General features: G+C 31.8%; 1 protein-coding gene across 1 annotated transcript; it reads left to right on the top strand.

The window, feature by feature from the left end:
* Window positions 1–6,096: 6,096 nt before the first annotated feature.
* On the top strand, window positions 6,097–7,332 carry LOC132293371 (aquaporin TIP1-1). Its single transcript, XM_059790824.1, has 2 exons — window positions 6,097–6,590; window positions 6,702–7,332. Exons 1-2 carry the CDS (start codon window positions 6,207–6,209, stop codon window positions 7,071–7,073), a joined length of 756 nt encoding a protein of 251 aa, XP_059646807.1. The 5' UTR covers window positions 6,097–6,206; the 3' UTR covers window positions 7,074–7,332.
* The last annotated feature ends 7,307 nt before the right edge of the window (window positions 7,333–14,639 follow it).

The following is a 14,639-nucleotide window of genomic DNA, read 5'->3' on the forward strand; positions in this document are numbered from 1 at the left end:
CCAATAGTTCAGAGGGGTTTTTTGCAACTTTTATAGTTCAAGGAGGTTTCTTGCACATACCCCAATAGTTTAGGGGGGTTTTTTACAACTTTTATAATTTAGGGAGATTTCTTACACATACCACAATAATTCAGGGGGTTTAATGCACTTTACCCTTAATTGTATTATGAGATCATACTATTAAAGTATATATATATATTTTAAACAAGTCCTCCTACAATCTTTATCCTTTTCTACCCCATCAACATCAATGCGGTCATTAGTGAATTCACGTGTTAGATTACCTATTGTGTTTACAGTTTACACTAAAGTGAACTTTTGTTTCCAAAGTTCTTAAAATGGGAATTACATGTGATAATGGTTAATCATGATCAAACAGAGCTTCTAATTACCACGAGCCTAAAAATTTCCCTATTCCGTATGAAGCTTTACATGGTTTGCCTTTTTAAATCTGATTAATGATGGGAAGAATACACAAATCCATCTGCAATTATTCAAATTCAATATCCACCCCTAGTGCTATCATTGAATGTCATTCTCTGTCTCTTAAAATAATTCATAAAAGCTACTGAAAATTCCCTAAATTTTGAAATTCATAATATATGACTTATCCGCCCTACACACTTGTCAATTATAAACCCCTTCATCCATTATTAATTTTATTTTCTAATATTTTCCAGATTTTCTGATAGGAAAGGCCGAAGGAAAAATAATAATAAAAACAAATTAAAATACTACTACCATTCCAGCAACATTTCACAACACGTCCATGTTTTAAAATTTCATATAATATATTATATATATATATATACCGGTTATAACAGGTAGTCATGGTCTGAAGACTCGATATATATATATATATATATTCTATATTAGCAAACAACCGGAGAAATCGGCTTGTAAGCTTTTATTAATGGAGGAACTAATACAAAACAGTCAGAGTTGGTATAAAATTACTCTCTTTATCTCTTACTAAAGTCAACAAACTTTATCAATAATCCTATAATTTGAAAGAAAAAACCCACTTCAATTTAATGTTTGTGCAAAATTCATAATCCTAGCTAAAAAATGTTGCTTTTGGAAGGAACGGGGGTATTTTGGTAATTCATTGCTACTTTTTCAAAATGTCTTTTTGATCCATGTAATTTATCTAAAAGTATATGTGTGGTCGAATTAAGAAAGAAAAAAAGTATTATATTTAAACTTTATCTTTATAGTTGTAGCGGTAGCAGATTGACATGCTCAGGATTGATTTAATTTTTAATAATTAATTAGACTCCCATTAAAACTTGCCTAATCTGTTGAGACTCGAGAGCTCTCGAGTAGCCAAACCTGTAATTCTAAGAAGAGGTAATGGTCCCTTTGGGCACGTGGTGGACCCATTACCACTTTCGGCAAAGACAGCCTGGTATTGCATCATGTCAAATTATTCACGTGTCTGGCCGACCTTTCACGTGCTACATAGCAACTGCATAATGGTTAAAAAATAAAATAAAAAACATTTATTTGAATATCTTTTTTTCTTTTTTGTTTTTGAACCTTCTACAAGATTAGGAAGTATATTTTAGCTTAGTAAAGCAAATACACATTCATTATATTTTGTTCTGTTGGAATTAAAACGCGGAAATTGCACATTGGAAGGACGAGCTTAGACTAGTAGTGTTCATTGGTTAAAAATAAAAAGAATTAAAAAAAAAAAAAAAGAATCCTTGGAGAAAGAAATAAGTTGTGCGCTAAGACTAGGGCTTTTTAAATATTTTGTCTTGATAGAGAAAAGAGAAATTAATATTTGGTTGGATAGCTTTGAAATAAGAGTAAAACATTGTCGTATTATTTAACACAAGTGTGCGTGGTTGAAACTTTCTGAATCATATGTGGTTGATGCTTGATATTGTTTAGAAGAGGAATTGAATTTATTTGTTTGTCTCACTTTGCACGTTGAGCTTCCCTTGAAATTAACTCATTTTCACCTAAAATCTCAACTGGTCCACTTTTATATTCCCAGATGGATATAAGTTATAATAGCCCCACTCCACTCCCCGACTCGTGAAAAAGTGACTTAATTAATTACCCAAAATAAGTTAAAATGGCTTTTGATGTCAAGTGTTGTGATTTTGAGTGGAGTGTTCGATCTCAGTGGCTGAATGGCTGTTAGACATTGCCATCTCTGATTATATTGTTTGGTTTTTTAGTTAAAAAAATAATAATAAAATAAAATAAAATAAAATTACCCAAAATAATAATAGTAAGTAACTTTATCAAATTGGAGTTGAATTTGGACCACATGAATTGGAGGTTGAAGGACTAACTTGGATTTAGTTCTATTTTAATAAAGCCCATTTATTTAAGTATGATACACATGTATGGATATATATATAAGGATTAACTGTAAAAAAAAAAAAAAAAAAAAAAAAAAAAAAAGGATTATTATATATAAATGGTGTTAATGATCCATATTTATTATTTGATGAAGTCAAAGTTCTATAATTTTTAAAAAATGAAGACATGAAAAACACTATTTATTCTTACTGAAGTACCAATTTTAGGCACATAAGTATCACTTTTTGTGCATACATGTATCACTTTTTATTTTGAACAAAAAATTGGTATCTGATGCATAAAAAGTGGTACTTATGCCCAAAACAAAAGTGATATCGATGCACAAAAAATAGTACCTACGTGCACAAAAAGTGATATTTCTGTGCACAAAAAGTGATACCTCTATGTCTCAGTGAGGGTAAATAGTATTTTTTCATGTCCACGTTAATATTTTAGTCAAATTCATCTTTTAAAAATTATGAGACTTTGACTCTATTAAATAATAAATATAAGTCATTAGTTTCATTTATACGTAATAATCTCCCAAAAAATTTACTTTTACTTGTACATTTTTCAACGTTGTTTCTTTCTTCTTCTTCTTCTTCTTCTTCTACTTCTTCTTCTTTCTGTTTTTTTTTCTCGCTCGCAAAGTTGTTTCTCAATTGAACATGTATGAACTCTTCAAATATTAAAAAAGTTATATTTTTGCTCATGGAGCTATTTTATTTATTTATTTATTGGGGGCAAGTCTCATCAAGCTTTCTTTTTCAGCCACCTGTATGAACACTTCAAATATTAAAAAAGTTATATTTATGCTCATGGAGCTATTTTATTTATTTATTTATTGGGGGCAAGTCTCATCAAGCTTTCTTTTTCAGCCACCTTGACAAGCACTATTGACCTTCATGTAATTAATTTCCTGTACCCATTATTCACAATCGTCTTGTTTGGCGTTTGGAAATAAAAAGGTCATAACAAATTTTCTTCATCGTTTTTGTGTACATAAATGTTATGATGTTGATGTTACCCTGAATTCGGAAGGGATGTTGTTTATGGTTGGCATCATCCAACTTATGATACTGCGACAATGTTATTATTTTGACACTTTTGATTCAACCACCTCTATAGTTTAATATAAATATCTTAATTTGTTATTACAAATATTATAAAGATCAAGGCAAACGTCGACGAACAATGTCATAAATTACCATAGTCAAAGCAGGAAAATCGATTTCTCTTTCTTGACCTTTTACACACATAAAACTTTTACGTGTTATATCATTAATTGTATATAATTGATGGAATATGTATACTTTTATAAAAATAGAGAGGGGATCACTTTTCCTTTTAGTAACCTAATTTCACTTTCCATCAAAATAAGAAATAAAAAAGAAAAACATTTCACATATCCAAATCACGTGGGCTACAATTAAATAAATAATCTTATATTCTCCCACTTAGTACATATGATAACTTCTGTAATGATTTAGTAAAATAGTCATTAGTGTGCACCAGAAATCAAATTGACTCATTAAGTTGGCCATCATAAATATTATGGTAAATAATCTACTAATGCGAGTCATGACGGTTATATGTCCATAAATGACACATTCCCTTCCATGTACCACAACACTAGTAACCTATTCAATATAGTCTATAAATGAGAAGTATCAATAAATTAAGTTCTCAATCAATTTGAACATATTATATGCCCCTTCAAAATTAATATGAACATATTATTATCAATAAAGTTCTCTCATTCATCCTATCTGGTTTTTATTTGATCAAAAGAAAACTTTGAGTTAATTATCAAGAATCGTTACAAATTCAAATACTTGTGTTGACAAATAATGGTTAAAATAATAATATAGTTTCTCGTGATTAATAAGTGTTTTAATCATACACATTTTTTAAAATAATGTTTTGTGGCCCATATGCTTTATAAATACAATTTCAATGCCGTAATATAAGATATTAAAATGCCTTTTTTTTTTTTTATTTTATGTGCACAACCCTACGCTATGTGAAGGGACCATACATCATATACAGTATAAGATATTGAAATGCCTTCATCAAGACAAACCCAGTTTCTTGTCTAAGACAAAAACATAAACAGTGTACAAAAATACTATTATTAATCAAATGTGAATTCATTATTTATGAAAAAAGAGAAAAATGTGAGTTTATTAGAGGATATACCGAGAATAACCATCTTTAACTCCTCTTATAAAATTCGTTCACGTTATCTTAGAATCTGATATCTAAATAGGTGGTCACGTCAATATTGATATCTCCTAGAATAGTTAATTGTATTATGAGGTGTAAAAAAAAAAAAAAAAAAAATTTTGTATTATGAGAGCTTTTCTTGAGACCATACCATTAAAAAAAATATTTAAACAAAGTCCACCTACAATCTTTAACCCTTTCTACCTCCGTGAACATCAATGCTGTCATTAGTGAATTCACGTGTTAGATTGTAAGTAGCAGTTGAGTTTTCTTTCAAATTTTTGCACTACAAATATAGTAACACAAATTGACTCCATTGTTACCCTGCTTCATAAGTTACTCACAAAGTAGTAGAGTACCGATTTATACGTGATTTTTTTTTTTTTTTAAATTCAATTTGTATTGGTTAATTTATATTGATTTTGTTTGAATATGTTACACTGCAAATGTAATCAATATCGCGATTACGACCAATACTACAAACCTTACTCACACAATAAGTAACGAGAATAATTCCACGTGATAATGGTTAATAATAAAACAGCGAGAATAATTCCACGTGATAATGGTTAATAATGAAACAGAACTTCTAATTCCCATAAGGCTAAAAATTTCCCTATTCTATATGAAACTGCATATGGTTTACATTTTTAAATAATTAAAGATGTGATAAATACACAAATCTCCAATTATTCAAATTCAATATCCATCCCTAGTGGTCATTACGGAAAATTCCGTGAAATTTGAAAATTCTTTGTTATCCTAATCATATTACTAGTTGGATTTAGACTGACAATACATAAAAAAAAAAAAAATAATAAAAAAATAAGCAGTAAAATATTAAAAAAATTCAAGTTGTTGGTGCTTATCTTTTATCATAAAATGTGGATGAGATATCACAATATTGAAAACAGTAACGTGAACTCCATGATCTTTCATGTCAATATTAATAGTGATGCCTATATTAATAATTTAATATTATATTCCAATACATGAACATGAGCCGTCTAATTTGTAGCTTTCTGAAACTACACATGGGACACAGTTTATGCTAGAACGCTCAAATCAGATACACACAAGTACTAGTACCACTTTTGACAACTCATCATGCTTGCTACACCCCTCCCATTTATATGTAAATTTTGACATTTTTCTTTTCTTTTCTTATGCCTAATATTTACATAAAATTGGCATATCTATATCAATATATATAATTATATATATATATGTTCGATCTTTCTAGAGACCAATCAAGAAAGACAAAACCCCACTACAGAAGAACCATGTTACGGGTCCCTTATCCGCCCTGCACACTTGTCAATTATAAAGCCCTTTATCCATTATTTCTTTTATTTTTTAATATTTTTCAAGAAAAATAATAATAACAACAAATTAAATAAAAGCAAATTAAAATGCCTATTAGTATTCCACCAACATTTCAAAACCCGCCAAATTTCATACTCCGTATAATATATACATATATATATATTCAACCGGGGAAACCGGCTATAACAGGTAGTCATGGTCTCAACACTGGATATAAGTAGGTGCATTACATGAGATGTGGAGACCAGTACAGTCTCTGAGTGCAGAGTGTAGAAGAATCTTTGTTTCTATCCACACATCTCTCATTCTCCACCGTTTGATCTTCATCAGACGACATGCCGATCAGCCGGATCGCAATCGGTAGGCCGCAAGAGGCCACGCATCCCGATACTCTTAAGGCGGCGCTGGCCGAGTTCATCTCAACCCTAATCTTCGTCTTTGCGGGTGAGGGCTCCGGCATGGCCTTCAACAAGCTCACGGACAACGCCTCCACCACCCCGTCCGGCCTCATCGCTGCCGCCATCGCCCATGCTTTCGCCCTCTTTGTCGCTGTCGCCGTCGGAGCCAACATCTCCGGTGGCCATGTCAACCCCGCCGTCACCTTTGGTGCCTTCATCGGCGGCAACATCAGCCTTCTAAGTGGCATCCTCTACTGGATCGCCCAGTGCTTGGGCTCCACCGTCGCTTGCTTGCTTCTCAAGTTCGTCACAGGCGGCATGGTGAGTTTTTCACAACCCTTCAAGTTAGTTATTACAGTTATTTTGACCGGTATATATATGTTTCACTCTGACTAATTATTACCTTCTTTTTTTTACTGTTTAACCGTGAAGACAACATCGGCTTTCTCATTGTCTTCGGGAGTTAGCGTATGGAACGCTTTTGTTTTCGAGATCGTGATGACTTTTGGGCTCGTCTACACCGTGTACGCGACCGCAGTGGATCCGAAGAAGGGTAGTTTGGGAATTATAGCACCGATCGCGATCGGTTTCATCGTCGGCGCCAATATTTTGGCGGGTGGGGCCTTCACCGGGGCATCGATGAACCCGGCGGTGTCTTTTGGGCCGGCCTTGGTAAGCTGGAGCTGGGAAAACCACTGGGTGTACTGGGCCGGGCCTCTCATTGGTGGTGGGATTGCCGGGCTTTTGTACGAATTGTTGTTCATCAGCAACTCTCATGAGCAGTTGCCTACAACTGACTACTAAAGCAAGCAAATCCAAGAATGAAATGATTCCACGGCTTTTCTCTTGTGTATTTACTTGTTTTTGAGGGTTTTTAATTTGTGTTGAATCTGTACCGTTGATGTTAATGATGATCTGTGATTATTGCCATTATGGGTCACCACCCCCTTGCACGCTGCTGTGATGTTAGTAGGGTGGGGTCCAGGGTTTGATTGTACCATTCTGATCCTATTGTACTAGTATGATTAAACCTTCAATTTCTTTGCATTCTATTTTCATCTTACATTATGTTGTTTTACAAATTAATTAAAATTTGTCACGCAAATGCATGTTGACCCATTCATTCAATTAGTTGTGACACGGTCGTTAGCACTTCAAAGAAAGTATAAAATCACACAGCAACACCATAATAATTCATATTTTGATTGATCTATTAGTAGCTTTTAATTAGTATAACATAATTTATAGGTAATGTCACACTTAAGTGTAGAGATGAGATTAGTGTAAGATACTATGAGTCATTTGAAGGGCTAGAGAATTGTTCTCAAATCTGAATGGGAAACACGTGAAATTTTGTTGGTACCAGCAGCAGTACTCTGAATTGTTGAGACATTTCAATCACTGTCATTTCTTTGCCCTACTTTTAGACTCCTTTTTATGTACATTCATTTTCAAAGAAAAAGTGAACATAATTTTGTTCTCCATTTATTTAGGGTTTGGTTGCCTTTGCTTCTTTCTTTAAGATTAGAAGTATTAGTTTTTTTATCATACCAATTTTTTTATTTATTTTCTTTTTTTTTTTAAGTTCTTTACACCAGTCTTTCATTTCATTATATTTTATTTTTTGAGTTGTGGACAATTCCGAATCCTCTGCAAAGAACAATTTTATCACCAGAGCTTCCCAACTTGGCACTTTCTTAACATCTAGATTGAGTGACGCATTCTTACAATCTCTTGATTCAAATGAAAAGGTGACAGCTAGTAAGAGAGCACTGAATTTTGACATTAGGAATTTAAGATCCGTTGAAATTTAGTTAAAATCTTAAATTAAATTTTTGCCTTTTTTTTTTTAAAAGTGGGGTGAAAATAAGAAGAAAAAAGTAACAAATTTCTTTTATTAGATAGAGGAGAGAAAAGAAAATATGATAGATGAATTATTATTATTATTATTATTTTTTTTTTCTGAATGGATGAATTTTTTCTACCCTTCACAAAATTTTAACTCCAAAAATGAAAAAGAGGAAAGAAGACAAAGTGTGCATATTATAAAAATTTAAATTATAATATTATCTTTTTTAATTAAAATAAGATAAATCTGAATGAATATTATGATAAGAATAATTTAAAATTCTTTTTTCTTTTCTTTCTCAAATAACACAGTTTGTTGTTGATTTTTTTATTTTATTCTTTTCTCATGGAGCAAAAAACACAGGAGAACACATCATCTCTTTTTCAAGTACATGTCTCTTTCATCCCTTGTTTTTTCTCTTTCATTTAATATTTTTATTCCTATTGAATGAAACATAAAGCACGGAATCTTATAGTACTTCTTGTTAAATTTTCAATTATATATATATATGTGTGTAGATTGAAATCAACTTTTATATTTTTTTATTACAGTATTATTTTTATGTTTTGAAATGTGAGGGTAACGTTCTTGGACTTGATTCATTCAAATGACAGTCTTACTGGAATTTGGAATCCAGCGGATGGGATAGTTCCTTTGCCACGACAATGCAAACACGCGGCGCCAAAAACTACCGCATAATGCATGTGATGGAGATGGTCGGTGAAAGTAGAAACTGGGACCCACCTTATTTGAAAGGTTAGTAATTTCAAAAAACGAATGAATGTTCATAATTGCAGATGTTTTTGTATGGTAGTAATTATATGGATGATGGTGAAGGATAAGACAATTCGGCAGAAAATGACAAGTGGTGAGCACTTTGATTCCTCGATGCCTGTGCAAACGTAGGTGCTAGATGTCTTGGTTGGTTAATAGAGTAATTTTAACCTGCTGTCGTCTTGTGAAGTTTATTTACTTGGAAAACTCTCTTTTTTTTTTTTCTTTTTTTTTTTCAGAAATAAAAACCAAACAAATTAAGAAAAGGTATCAGTTATAGTGGACAACTAGCATCACAAACAAAGAAAGATACACCCTCGGGCATAACCTCCTAGAGATAAAGATGCACTGCCTACACAAACTTTCAAAGTACGCAAATGCAGGGGCGCAGCTAGGAATAAATATTTGAAGGGCCAAACTAATTAATACAAAATTAAATTTTTAAAAATAAAATTAAATACTTATAATTTTTATAGCTCATTTTTAACGTTAAGAGTATGTGTTTATAGATGATATGAAAAGAAAAATAGAGCAAATTAAAAACAGTTGAAGTTTTCAAGTGTCAACTATATTTTTTTTCTTTTCTCCAATTCATAACAAATAATATATATGTGTGTGTGAAACTGTATGTGTGCAAATAAAATATGTTATAATAAGGACTACCATAATAATGGTTATTATTATTATTATTATTATTATTATTTTCTATATTTTGAATTAAGTAAAGCTAGATTTATTCAAATTTGAAAAGTTATAAGTAATTTCATTCACAAACCATATTTATAAAAATTAAAAATAAAAAAGTTCATTCACAAACCACATTCAATAATCATAAGGTAAACCATAAATAGAAATTTTTTTAGAATTTGAAAAAGGCAAGATTTAATTTTTATATAAAAAATCACCATTAGTAACTATAATAATGATTTTTTTAAAACTATATTTTGAATTTTTTGAAGTAAGATGTTTATTTGAATTTGAAGGGTTATAAGTAATTTCATTCACAAACCATAGTCAATAATCACAAGGTAAACCATAAATAGATTTTTTTTTTTAGAATTTGAGAGAGACAAGCTTTAATTTTTATATAAAAATCACCATTAGTAACTATAATTTAGAACCTTAAATAGAGTTTTACAAAAAATTTGAAGAATAAACTTTAGTTTTTAGAAAAATTACCTTTGATAACTATAAATAGATTTTACAAAAAATTTGGGAGGGCCAATTTAATTTTTATATAGAAAAGTATTTATTAATATCTATAATTTAGTATTAGCACAAAAATTTTGCCTAAAATTTGGGGGGGCCATGGCCACCCCTGACCCCCTCTCCCTCCGCCCCTGCTGACAAATGCCTGGCCCACCAGAAACGAAAAGAAATATTTGACATCGAAAGAGAGATATCGGCACCGCCTAGCACAGATACATAGCAGAGTACCCACCAACGTATAACCAAAAGAGTGCGGGAAAACTATCATCACCACACATTAACCATAACGTCAAAATTTCACCAGCCGAATACCCAACAGCCTACTGCCAAAGCTGACCCACCGAGAAACCACAAAGCACAACAGCGCAAACACCATAGACTCCGGACACCGGCATGGAGCTCATATTCTTTACCTCCCCCCATAGCAAAGCATGTGGCGGCCAAACAAGCTGTCCTTCAACACCCCACCACGATCCAAAGGCCAGGCCGACCAGGTGAGATACAGAACTAACATTGGATCGGCCCGCCATGGAAACCCATAGAGAAGAACCCCTTGGATAGAAAGAGGAGGAGGAAGACAAGCACCTAAAACGAAAATCCAAAAAACATAGAACAAACATTAGGGTTAAACATGAAACAAAGGCAAATATAGTAATACCCGGATCAAACGGAAAGATCGGAAAAAGGCTGGTAGCGATGCTGTCAAAGCGCAAAAACCCCAATTGTACGAATCCTCGCTCACATATGCTTCGTCGGCCTAACAACTACAAGAGCTCTAGACTGGATAAGGGATGGAATCCATCTGTTTCGTAAAGTCGGAGAAACGTACCGCAAACACCACCGGCGTACCTCGACAATCGTGTACAAAAACAACAGCGGCGGCCTCCGACAGAGCCTGCGGCGGCAAAGAAAAGGAGACGGCAACAGGTCTAAAAGGATCGGATGGAAAAACAACACAGATGCCCCCGATTCAACAGATCTAAACAAAAGAAAACACAAAAGGAAAAAGGAAACAAAAGGGGAGAAATCGGCGATCAACAAGGATCAACCGCAGAAACACAAAAGGAAACAAAGTGACTGGGAAAAATGAAACAAAAAGGGAGAAATCGGCGATCAACAAAGATCAACCACAGAAATAAGATGGGTTAGAACACTCCGACAAGCAGAGGAACTCCTACTGAAGAGGAGGGCTCCTGCGAAGAGGAGAGACCCCATTCCATATCACAAATTATAATGTCTGAGTTTTCTTTTACATATATCATCAGCTAATTTATGATATCAAATTAACTGATAATATATTTACGAAGAACACTTCTGCACGTTTGATAACGAACGATTTAAGTATTTATTTAATTAAATAGGTTTGATAACAAAATTTGAATATCACTTAAAATATTATATATTATTAAGAAATAGATAAAATTTTAAGTAACACAAAAATTACTTATCACTAAATATTAAATACTAAAATTTTTTAAAAATATTAAAATTTTTTTTAATCACCACTTAAAAACTTCATTACTTAAAATTTAACTCTTGAAAATTTTATGTACTGAAATTTGTAAGTACTAATAAACAATTAAATATTTTTTTAATTTTCAATGTCTAACATTCAGTGAAAGTGATGTCTCTGTTATTTAAAATTGTATTCCCTTTTAAGTGATGCTTATCATTTTTAGTGATATTAAATTGCGCTATCAAATGTATTTAATTAAATAAGCGCTTAATTCGTTCAGAATTAAGCACTAAATTAAATTTTCAAACAACAGTTTTAGAAGAGAGTCGTACTGGTATATTGTCCATGGTAGACATTAAGGGCCCGTTTGGCATGCACTTTGTTTTGGGCGTTCTGTTTTTGGCTAAAACAGAAATAATATTTTTGCTATAAGAGTGTTTTGGAAAAAAATCGAAAGCACGTTTGAGAACGATGTTTTACTATGGAAATGTTATGGTGTTTTGGTACTATTATGATTTTGGACCATGAATAGTTGTCAAAATAAGAAAAAATAATTTTTTAATATTTTTGTTTTGGGTCACTGTTCACAAAGTATTTTAGCACTGTGTAAAATAAAATAAGACCGCATCAAACATAATTTTGTTGCCAAACGGACCCTAACTATTCTCAAATACGTGTTCAACACTTTATATACTTGTCGATAAATAAAAATAAATAATTTTGATTATTTTAAACACTTAATCACACTTTGTTGGCACTCCTCAAGTACTTAAATTGATAATTTCTCATGTTTCTAATACAAATTTATTCAATAATATTAAAAATAATATGCACACATTCTAAAGTGTTCAATTTTTTCTTTTAAAAAAATTGTCATTTCAAATATTTGATTACAAGTAAAATATAAAAATGATACTTGTCAATTTAAAACAAAAACATTATCATGACAAGGGTATATTGTAACTTAAATTTTTTATTATTGTTTTACTTTTATTCATTTCTCTCTTAGGGTGGTTCTACTTGGAGGAAAGTATCATTCTTCGTCATTTCACTTTCCTACTTTTTTTTTTTCTTTTTAACCAAAGAAAATAATATCAAACCAACCGCAAATGTCCATACCAATAAAAAAATAAAAAGAAATAAAAAGAGGTTGCTTGCAATTGCCCTCCCTCCATGGCAGTACTGTTCCTGTCAATATGTGATACCAATTGTCGATAATCCTTCTTAAATTATTACATTGTTAGCCAATATTTATTTGGGTTAATATGTTGATTTTTCACCCGAGTTAAACTAACCTATTCTTTTCTCTAATTATTATTTTGGCTTATGGGAATAAGTAGATGAATATGTAATTTTAATTGTTTTTTTATAAAAAGTTTTTTTTAAAAAAAAAAATTTATACTTTTTTTAAAAGAAACTATAGCCGTTAAGGCACTATTTGTGTCAGCTAAATAGTGTCTTAACGACCAAATGCATTGTTTGTTGTATATATTTAAAATTTAAAGGAAAAAAAAAAAACAAATTTTAACCGAAAAAAATAGTTTTTTAATTTATTTTTGGACCAAATAATTTTTTTTTTTAGACAAACAGTGCCTAAACAATATATTTTATATTTAATGAATTTTATTATTTTTTTAAAAAAAAAGGCTCAAAATAACCTATTTTTAGGTTTTTTTTTTAAAAAATAAAATTCTGCCAAACAGTGCCGGTTCAGCCACTGTTCAGTAGCGTTTGAGAAAAAAACAAAAAAGAGCTCAGGCAAAATGGGGCGGTTTTGCATTAGGAAAAAAAAAAAAAACAGCTATAGCTGGTCAGCTCGCTGAATACGGCGTGTCGGCCCGCGAGGCAAAGTAGGCCTACATGCTTTAGCTAGCCCGCTACGCGGCCAAAAAGCCTGACTCTCGTGGAATTTGGGCTTCTGCGAGCCCGCTGTGGCTGCTCTTAATTAGCCCAGCGATGACCATGCAACTATCATTTTTAGAAGACGGGCTTGGCTAATTGAAGTTGGCTCATTCAAACCTATCGTTGGGCTGGGCTGATAGAAGTTGTAATCACGTTGTCCATCTCATTAGCAGATGGGCTGTAGTGTCCTTTTGGCCCTTTTGTTCCGTAGCTCTTCTTTTGCTTGAGAGAATTATTACATAATCCTTACTAATTACTAATTAACAAGTAATTAAAAATAAATAAATAAATAAAGTTATAGTGATTGGTCCGATACAATATACCGAGGCTATTTAATTTCAAAAATTAGCCTTTGGGCCCGAGCATGTTTACTGTTAATTACTTATACATAATTTATTGGGCTCAGATATGTTTTGTCCAACTTAAAGCCCATAACTAGGTTTGACCCTAAGCTTTCCAAAAACCCTCTGAGAGTAGGCCTACAGAAAGACTAAGACATAAAGTGATACCATCTTATCCTTATAACAAATCCAACAGTGAAAGGTTAGAAATAGTAGCAACATTTTTCAACTGAATCTACTTTTCCAACAGTGAAAGACTAGGGCTAAAGGCATATTTAAGTATCTATCCGTCTATGTGCAGAGAATAAGTTTGGTTGTGCGTATTAATATGTGTATAATTCAATCCACATTATAATATCTGCGTGACCATCAATGTCACAATTATTGATGTTGGATGAAAGCGACGTACTGAATTATTATGCATGATTTCATTTGTTTAGAATCCAGTTGATCTGATCCAGAAACATAAAAAGAATATCAATTATCATAGATCATGTCAAAGAAGCAGTTAGAATTAACGGACACTGTATCTTTATATCCTCTACTGATGAGAAGTTTTTTTTTAAGCTAGAAAAATTATTTGATGGTCTCCAGTTTTGTCAAGTTAATTTACAAGTAAATAGGAGAGTTTTTTTTTTATTATTTTATTTTATTTTAATCATGTGTTAATTTGTGATTGATTGAAATTAATAGTCCAGGACTATATCGGGATGAGAATTTATTGTATGGTTCAAGATGAACGGTAAAAAAATAAATTAAAATAAAATAATTATCCAATTACTAGTTGACAACTTGACATAAGCAAAATAAAAAATTGATTGAGTGAGAGTACCACACAT

The sequence above is a fragment of the Cornus florida genome, unplaced genomic scaffold (assembly GCF_030987335.1).
Source record: "Cornus florida cultivar Cherokee Brave unplaced genomic scaffold, ASM3098733v1 CherokeeBrave_3.0.0_Hap2_Chr02, whole genome shotgun sequence".
Classification (NCBI taxonomy): Eukaryota; Viridiplantae; Streptophyta; class Magnoliopsida; order Cornales; family Cornaceae; genus Cornus; species Cornus florida.

What these genes read in the sequence shown, in the direction of transcription:
- LOC132293371 (XM_059790824.1), top strand. Translation starts at nt 6,207, where the DNA reads ATGCCGATCAGCCGGATCGCAATCGGTAGGCCGCAAGAGGCCACGCAT. An exon ending in AGTTCGTCACAGGCGGCATG is followed by an intron (nt 6,591 to 6,701) that starts GTGAGTTTTTCA and finishes TTAACCGTGAAG; the next exon opens with ACAACATCGGCTTTCTCATT.